Raw genomic sequence first — 9,493 nt, forward strand, 5'->3', positions numbered from 1 at the left:
TATATATATATATATATATATATATATATATATAGAAAACTGATTTGAAATTTGATTTGATTTATTAATAAATTAATACATAAAATATGAAATGACATTGGATAATTGGGTAATGAATACATATCCAATCAAAAATAAAAAATAAAAATAAAACCCAACAAATTATTTAAGAATACCATTGTGTTCACCTTAAAATTATGCTATATGGGATTATCTACTCAAAATAATTTTTCATTTGAAACAATATATAAATTTCTATTTTTAGATTTCTATTTTTATTGAAAATTTGTAACAAATAGAGAAATTCATTTTTATATATCAATAATTGATTACACATGAATAGATGGAGAGCTGACAACAAGATGCTCAACCTTTTTGAGTGGCAAAATCAATCATTGTAAACACAACATTTATGGACATAGAAAATATGACATTGTTGTGCATGACCCTTTGAACTCTATGTAAAACGTCAACGACCTCCGGTGCTAGGAAGTCAAAAGTGTCAAAAACAAATTATATAAAAATATGTTGATTGTCAGAACACGTTTTCTCATGTTTTGTCATTTTGTTTGATGCAACTTTTAGGTTGTCTGTCATACTATAAATGCCCAGACCCATAACCCCACGAGTGGTGAAACCCGGTCAAGTCTACACATTTTCTCCTACCCATCCATACATCATAACATCTGCAAGCCTAAGTGTTGATCTTCTAAGTTCATAGGTGTCTCCTTCTCCCGCCCGCCTTAATATATCAAAAAAGACATCTTTAACAAAGTCACGACCATACTTAAGCCATAAACTTTCTTACGATAAACTACATGCTCCCCAAAAGTATCGAAACAGACACTTTATAACAAACATGACACGCCTCATCAATAGACAAATTGATTATTTTATTATAAAAAGTGATTTTATTTTCCAAAAAAAAAAACTATAATAAACATGCTTTAATTTTTTATTTTTTTATGAAACCAAATTAGTTAATCAAAATTGATATCGAAGAAATTCTAATTTAAAAATTTTAGAGGGACACACTTTACAATGTCAAACCAATAAAAAAACAAAAAGTAAAAGGTAAATTAAGCAAAAAACTTATTGCCATGATTAAAGAAGAAAAAAAACCCAAAGACTTCTAGTATATGTGGGGACCCTTAAACAAGGAGCACTAGAGGCATATAAAAATATCCCTTTGGCTGCTAAAAAATTTCAACACAAAATTCAATCACATGTTGTTACTTTTCTTCAGTTTCTAAAGACATGACAACAACAAAAGAAACTTCAAACTTAGATCTCATACGCCATCATCTCTTAGGTGACAACATCTCTGACCCGTTTCTCCATCCTGTTAAGCTTGAAAACCCTTCACCAGAATTTGATTTCTCTTCATATATTTCAGAAAACAGTACCTTCTTCACTTTCCTTGAAAACTATGATTTAATAGCTGACATGGAATTCTTCACTCACACTTCATCTTCAAAGGAAACAACCCCTTCAAAGGAAATCAAAGATGAAGTAGCAACTACTATGGTGTCATCAAAGAAGCTTAAGAAAGAAGAAGAATGTGTTGATGAGACAAGGAGATATAGAGGTGTAAGGAGAAGGCCATGGGGGAAATTTGCAGCTGAGATACGTGATCCATCAAGGAAAGGAAGTAGGGTTTGGTTAGGTACATTTGACTGTGAAATTGATGCTGCAAAAGCTTATGATTCTGCTGCTTTCAGAATGAGGGGTCAGAAAGCTATATTGAATTTTCCTTTGGAAGCTGGTGTTTGTGATCCTAAGCCAAATAGTTGTGGTAGGAAAAGGAGAAGAGAAAGTGAAATTGAAGGTACAAGATGTTCAAGTTCAAGTTCATGAATACACCAATTAGTTGCTGGTGATGTTGTACAAGTTTGTTTAGTAATTTAGTAATTCTTTTTTCTTTGTTGGATGAGCACTCATAATCAATTAAAATGTTAAAATAATATTAGCAAGAACTGTTTTAGAATTATTAGTTAATTTTTAATTGGTTATGTCTACTAGGAGTGAGCTCAACAATTGTCACATAGTTTGTACATAGAAGCAAGCAATGTTAATGTCAGTATGAAATCAGTGCAATATCTCTTGCATGTTACATTCTCTTTCTCTCAAAAAAAAATTTGTTCCATAATGATTGACCCTCTTTGTTGGGAGACAGCCCTGGAAGAATTGCAAGAGAAATCATCCTCCTCCTAAGATGAAGTGTATGCTTGATTATGGATCGAGAAAAATTGATTTTGAAAAAATTGATTATGTAAAATTGATTAGTTGAATGTGAGTTGTAAATAAATTGGTGCCTCCTAATATGTTAGGAGGTTCATCCCCTCCTTGTAGGACCAATAAACTTGTAAAAAAGAAAAATATCTTAGGAATGAAATAAGATTTTTTATGATTTGTTCATTGGTATTAAATATAATCGAACTTAAGATTTAAGAGGAGTATGCTCTAAGATCACAAAACACCATCATCAAAAGCAAATTAAGTGGTTTTGTTCAAGTTAAATGGTTTTGTTCAAGTTAAAATACTCTCTATTTAGATACAAAAAATATTTATTGAGAAATATTTATTGTATCTAATTCTCAATAAATGTCACTTTCCATTTATTTTTGTACCACCGCGGATAAACTTGCCGTAAACACGAGCACTTCGCCCTCATCAAGGACTCGTACTTGGAGGACTGTGTATCGCCAGAAAATTAGAGTTGGGTCCCGCCAAGCCCCACATATTGTAGTCGCCCACGTGTCTGCCATGTGGCGGGAAATGCAAGAATCCATTGAGCCCGCAGAGACTTCGGGCAACATACGCAAGCATATTAGGCAGCTTGATCATGTGTGAGCCCGAGGTCTAAGGGTCCAAGTCATCCCCGACTTAGTCTTTCCACCTGGTCATTATGTGCCTAAAATCAAGGAGGGAAAGGTGGGAAGAAGGGGCATCGTGGAGAGACGTGGAGGGTAGTCGTTCTGATTTTTTCTACTGTTATCCCCCTTATAAATATATGATAAGTCAATAATTAGGTGATTTTTAAGTGTTTATTTTAGTAGAATTTTATGTGTTTTAATTTCTTTTTAGAACTTGGTCCTTCAAATTTGTTTGTTTTTATTTCAGGATCAAATATGAAGAAAGATCGAGTCTTTGAGCAAAAGGGATTTAGAAGTAGGGTTGGGAATAGGCCATGCCGGCCTACAGGGGCCTATGGCTTGGCCTGTTTAAGCCTGGCCTGGCCTGACCTGGCTTGTTTATTAAAAAGGACAGGCTTAGGCTTTTGAAAAAAGCCTATTTAAGTAAATAGGCCAGGCTTAGGCTATCAAAAAAAGCCTATGAAGCCTAATAGGCCGGCCTATTTTTCAAATTTATAAAACTTATTTTTTATTTATATTAAAATTAATTTATATTAAACATAAAAATAGAGAAACAACTTCAATAATAAACTTTTTAATTAGGCTTTAAGGTCTTATAGTGAAATAGGCTTTTAAAGCCTTATAATGATAGACAAGCCTTATAGTTAAATAGGCTTTGAGCCGATTTAGCATATTTAAAAATAAATAAAATTGAGTATTTAATGACTTTAATATAAAATAGGTCTGTAAATAGGCTTTCAAGCCAGTCCAAGCTTTTAAACAAGCCAGGCCAGACCAAAAAAATAGGTCTATGAAAGGCCATAGGCCAGACTTAGGCTTGCTAAAATTTTCGTCGGCCAGGCTCAGGCCTATCAAAGTCTGGCCTGGCCTAACCTATTCCCAACCCTATTTAGAAGCATGGTTAAGGAAAGAAAGGATTCAAGCATGATTCAAGGCTGATTTGGTGCATATTTATGTGCTGATTTGATGCATATTTATGTTTCGATTTAGGCTGTTTTTATGACCGATTTTAATGTCTTATAATGTGGAACTATTTCCTTTTCTAGAGGCTGGCTTTTGCTATATATAGAGAACAATCAGACTTGTAAATCATTTTTGAATCTTGGAATATTTGTGACAGTTGTTTTCCATTGAATCAAATTGATCAAAGCTTTATTTTCTTGTTCTTTAATTTCTTGTTCTTTACAATTCCGCACTTTTACATTCAGCAATCTACTTCCATGTCTTTCTATTCTGTCAATTTAATTTCTTCATCTACCATGACCATGAGTGAGTAGATCTCTAGGTCTTGGGTTTGCTGGATGAGTCTAATGACTTAATTCATATCAAACCAAACCTAGAACCATAATCTTATTTAAATATATTTTCTAATCCAATTTCACTGTTTTCAAACTCAGTAACAAGTATTAAACGAAGGACCGAAAGATGAAGTTTAATAGTTGTTATTTCATCATCTCAAATATCAAACGAAGGATCGAAAGATGAAGCTTGATATTGGAACCAATGAAATTAGACAAGACGACACAAAACTTGATGGGAACACCCCAAATGAACAGTTTTGTGAAGTACACTCATGGATTCTGAAAGGAAACATGAAATACATTAGAGAAACTTGTCTTTAGAAACGGATTTAATTTAAGAGGAAAATATAGGTTTGGATTGTAAGTAATTTGTCGTTACGATGAACCAATAATCCCGAGACGCTTTTTATTATCTGAATTTTATATCAATCAATCTGTTTAATTTCTAAACTTTAAACCTTTCAGCTAATCATAATTAGAAATAAAATCGGTAATTACAACAACTCCCTGTGGAACGATATTTTACTACTTCGATAGTACCGTGCGCTTGCGGATTTCACAACAAGTTTTTGGCGCCATTGCCGGGGAGTTAGTAATATTTATTAACTTTTTAGTACCGGTTAGATTGAAATTTTTCTTTTTCTTTTTCACTTTCAATTTTTGGAGTTTCTAATACTTGAATGCAAATAACCAAAAGTCTTGGAGAATTCGTTTCTGAGATTGAGAGGTTCTTTCACGAAAAAAGAAGAAACGTATGCAATAATAGAAACGATATGGCTGAGAAACGCACTCTTAGAGAGTATGCAACCCCATCTACGGATGAGCCACATGTTGTTATTGTAACGCCCTACTTCTATTAAAGCAATTAAACACGCGAATAATGCATTTATTCAAGAAATAAACATTACATTCTCCAAAAATCTTCAAACATGCATATTAAAATTTCTCAAAAACTTTGCAGCGGATAAATAACATAAATCACCAAGTAGCCATAGTATAAATATCAAATACAACATCAAATAAACTCCAAACATCCACATATGGATAAAGTTTGAACAACATAATCAATCCAAATAAATACGGACCTACAACCTACATCAGAGCCTATACTAAGACTCTAAAACAAATAAACAGAGGAAGCTCCTGCTATCCTCAAGCGACTCACCAAGCAAGATAAAAGATCAATCCTGCACGCCGTCTACCCATTCATACAAATAGGTAGGCGGTCCACCATAGATCACTGGGGGTTATCTTCACATCAATCATAATCAAACATAAACAATCATAAACATTCAAGGATTTCATGCATGATACATATACATAATCATCCCTCTTAGAATATTAACATCACATGAATATTGTCCCCCATTCCATACACGTCATGCTATCACAATTCTAACATGGCATAGCAAACATATTCAATCTCTAATCAAGTCATTGTCATAAGCTCATCATTTATCAACATCAATCAATGAAAGGATTACTCACCTTATATTCATTTAGCCTAATCAACTCAACAAATACAATTCATCATTTCAAAGCATAAGCAAGAAAGTCATCATCACCAAAAGATCATAAAATCACATTCATATAAATTACACTTCAATATTTTCACCGAAATAAACATCATCCATTAAAATCATCAAATGTACAAGTATCACCATTAACAACAAACATCAACAAGTACACATCTTCACTAAATATCACCAAGTGTATAATTCACCAAACTCACCAATGCACATAAATCACCCAAGTTCACCAAACACATAATCAATTATGACCCATTTAACAATTTCATCAAATGTATGTAATACGCCTAGACACGACTCTTACATGGACACGGTAGCATCAACTACGACAATGTCGTCAACTCATGATGCAACAAAAACATCATCAACACGGATATAAAATCCATCAACTATGAAAATCCATCAACTACGACAAAGTCGTCAACTCATGATGCAACAAAAAATTATCAACACGGATATAAAATCCACCAACATCAACCATGTATGCATGAATATATGACTCAACACCAATACATATATTCACACAAATCGTCACCAAAACTTGTCTCCAATATTATACATGCAATCACCATATTTCAACTTCAACATTTGCATGCATAAATTCAACACGTCAACAACCAACAACATACATGTCATGTTATAATTCATCGACATAAACAACATTATCAAACAATATCAACATCAAAACATAAACATGTTTATCACCAATCATTCATCAAATAATCTTCCCCAAAAACAAACACCTTTTATATATGCAATCACCACAATTATTATCATCAAATTGCATATAAGAAGTCAACAACATATTTCAATACATGTAATTACCACATTCAAATATCAACATTAAGCATGTATAAATTCATCATCAATAATCGACATTTAGTATATTCACATCAATATCAACAACATCACCACAAATCAACAACTTCATACAATTTCCCACAATCAAAACAAAGGAGAAAAGTACATCACATCATGATAAACATCATGTTCAACACCTATTAATCATTCATACATCTTCATACAATCATATCAAATTATTCACAATAGATTTTCAAGGTATCCGGTCTTAAAGACCATTTTCGATAAGGTTCGTATATCGTTTTACCATTTTCCAAGTTATCCAACAAAATAAATCAAACACGTTTGAAAACCTCAAATAAGTATATACACAAATCACATATGAGTGCAGTGGTGTATACATCAACATCTCATAGGCCAATTCACTTTAATTTCAAATTTTGCAAAGTTCGTATCGTTCCTCTCATATTGCAAAATCAATTCGTTTTCAAAATAAAACCAAGTTAGATCCAACATATCATAGGTTAAATATTCTTAAACACCTTAAATGAACTCCTAATACTCAAGTTTTGAAGTTTGGAAACAAACCATAAGTTTTGGGTTGACTTAGAAATTGTTATGCTGAATTTTCATAAAGTTTTACCTAGACCTACTTGGAGTATTATCATCATAACTCAAAATCTAAAAATAATTTTTAAGTCCAACCAAAACCATTGGAAAGCTAACACAATTATCTAAAACTTTGATGTTTACACTAAAGGCCAATTCAAAACAGAAATGTGTGAAAAAGATGCAAGAACGTGAAACAATGAATGATGTCACTGTGCAACTCGCCACCAACTCACCACGGGCACGCCTCGTGAGTTGCACTAGACAACAACTCAAAATTCTGGTTTTCCTCTCGGGAAAACCATCCTTTCTCACACCAAAACCCCATTTTTGATCCCCAAATTCGTCCCCAAAGTTGTCTAAACGTTTATGAAGTTAAAAAGGTAATCAAAACCATATAAAACTTGAAATCAAAACATTATTCCATCTGCCTAGTGGTTGGCTTGGGATCTTGGAGTTTGCTCCTCCAGAGGTCTCAGGTTCGATTCCCTCTGGTGCCAATTTCAGTGTGCTAAGTCCATACAGAGCTTGCTCTGGCTTAAAACAGGGCCCCTGCAAGTGGGCGGTGGGATTGGTCCCCTCGGATTAGTCGATTCTTGGATCAGATATCGAGTTTTTTAAAATAAAAAAAAAAAAAACATCATTCCATCACAAATCATCAATTCACCCATTTTTCATAAAACTCTCAAGAACAACTCAAATTCACATCAAACTCCATAATTATGAATACCCATGGCATGAATCATCAATAGCACAATCTCATAACAACCCCAACATCAATTAATCATGAATTCATCTACAATCTAACAACAACAATACCATATTTCACTAATTTTCAGCAAAACACAAGGTATACATGTATATGTATCACTAGCAAGTAAATTCTAAATCAACAACTTAATTATCATCAAATTCACATACCCAAACATTGTATCAAAATAAGAGCACGAATTTCATCAATTAAATTCACAATTAATCACTTTTCACAAATAAACACTTTTGAATATAAGTAGAAAAGAGATTATAACTACAAGATTATGATAGAACATTATCCCCCTTACCTAAATTGAGCACAAACCTAGACTTATCTTTAATTTAGCTCCTTGAATCTCTACCCCCTTCGTCATCTTCAAGTTCTTCTCTTCTAACCCTTTTTCTCTTCCTCTAGCTCTTTCTCTCTCTACCTCTCTCAAAAGTTATGTGAAATGAATGTGAAACCATATTTTCTCTAAAGACTAGAGTTTATATAGGCACCACACTAATGGGCTTAACCCTCAAAAAGTCTTAACGGGCTCAAAGCTCTCATTTACCAACTTACAAAGTTTCTACTCACATACGGTTAAAAGTAATCGAATAATTACCGGCTCTTAACTAATCACCACAACCCACTAGTAACTTAGTAAAAATAATGGTACTAAAAATAATCCTCACAGTGAAATTACTAATTTACCCTTGCTCACACAATGACCAAAATACCCCTAAGTCCAAAATACCCTTCTAACACTGAATTCTAATAATCCCAACCAGAAATACACACAAAGGAAATTAATCACATACAAGTACATATAAACACGTATAAATAAATAATAAAATAAATCTAACGAAAAACGGGTTGTTACAACTCTCCCCCCTAAAAGAATTTTTGCCCTCGAAAATTACTTAAAGGAAACAACTCCGGATACGAAACCTTCATCCTATTCTCTGATTCCCATGTAGCACTCTCACCAGTTGGTCCAACCCAAATCACCTTCACCAAAACGATCTTCTTGCCTCGCAAACGCTTCACCTCACGATCCTCAATCCTAACTGGCCAAGTCTCAACAGTCAAATGATCCCTTACTTTCAAATCATCCACTTGAATCACATGAGACGCATCATACACATACTTCCTCAACTGAAACACCTGAAACACATCATGAAGATTCGACAAAGACGGTGGTAACGCAATCCGATACGTTACAACCCCAACCGTCTCAACAATCTCAAACGGTCCAACAAAACGAGGAGTCAGCTTCTGACACTTCAAATCATGTCCAACAACAGTTACAGGATTCACCCTCAAAAACACATGATCATCAACCTGAAACTCAATGTCCTTTATCCTCTTATCATGATAACTTTTCTGCCTACTCTGAGACACTTTCACCTTCTCTTGAATCATCTTAACCTTTTATGTAGTTTCTTGCACAACCTCCGGTCCTAACAAAGCACTTTCATCTGATTCATACCAACACAACGGCGTTCTACACATCCGACCATACAAAGCCTCAAATGTTGCCATACTGATACTAGACTGAAAACTGTTGTTTGTAAGTTAACTCAAGCAACGGTAAACATTCGACCCAACTGACACCTTGCTCCAAAACACAAGCTTTCA

At 33.8% G+C, this 9,493-nt stretch overlaps 1 protein-coding gene across 1 annotated transcript; it reads left to right on the forward strand.

The window, feature by feature from the left end:
• The first annotated feature begins 1,208 nt into the window (after positions 1 to 1,208).
• LOC146954605 (ethylene-responsive transcription factor ERF107-like) lies at positions 1,209 to 2,113 on the forward strand. The gene has a single exon (XM_085717270.1). The coding sequence runs from the start codon at positions 1,258 to 1,260 to the stop codon at positions 1,855 to 1,857; it is 600 nt and encodes a 199-aa protein (XP_085573396.1). The 5' UTR covers positions 1,209 to 1,257; the 3' UTR covers positions 1,858 to 2,113.
• Positions 2,114 to 9,493: the final 7,380 nt, after the last annotated feature.

Source organism: Medicago sativa, chromosome 1 (assembly GCF_051527215.1).
Source record: "Medicago sativa cultivar Bolivia chromosome 1, Bolivia_mono, whole genome shotgun sequence".
Lineage (NCBI taxonomy): Eukaryota > Viridiplantae > Streptophyta > Magnoliopsida > Fabales > Fabaceae > Medicago > Medicago sativa.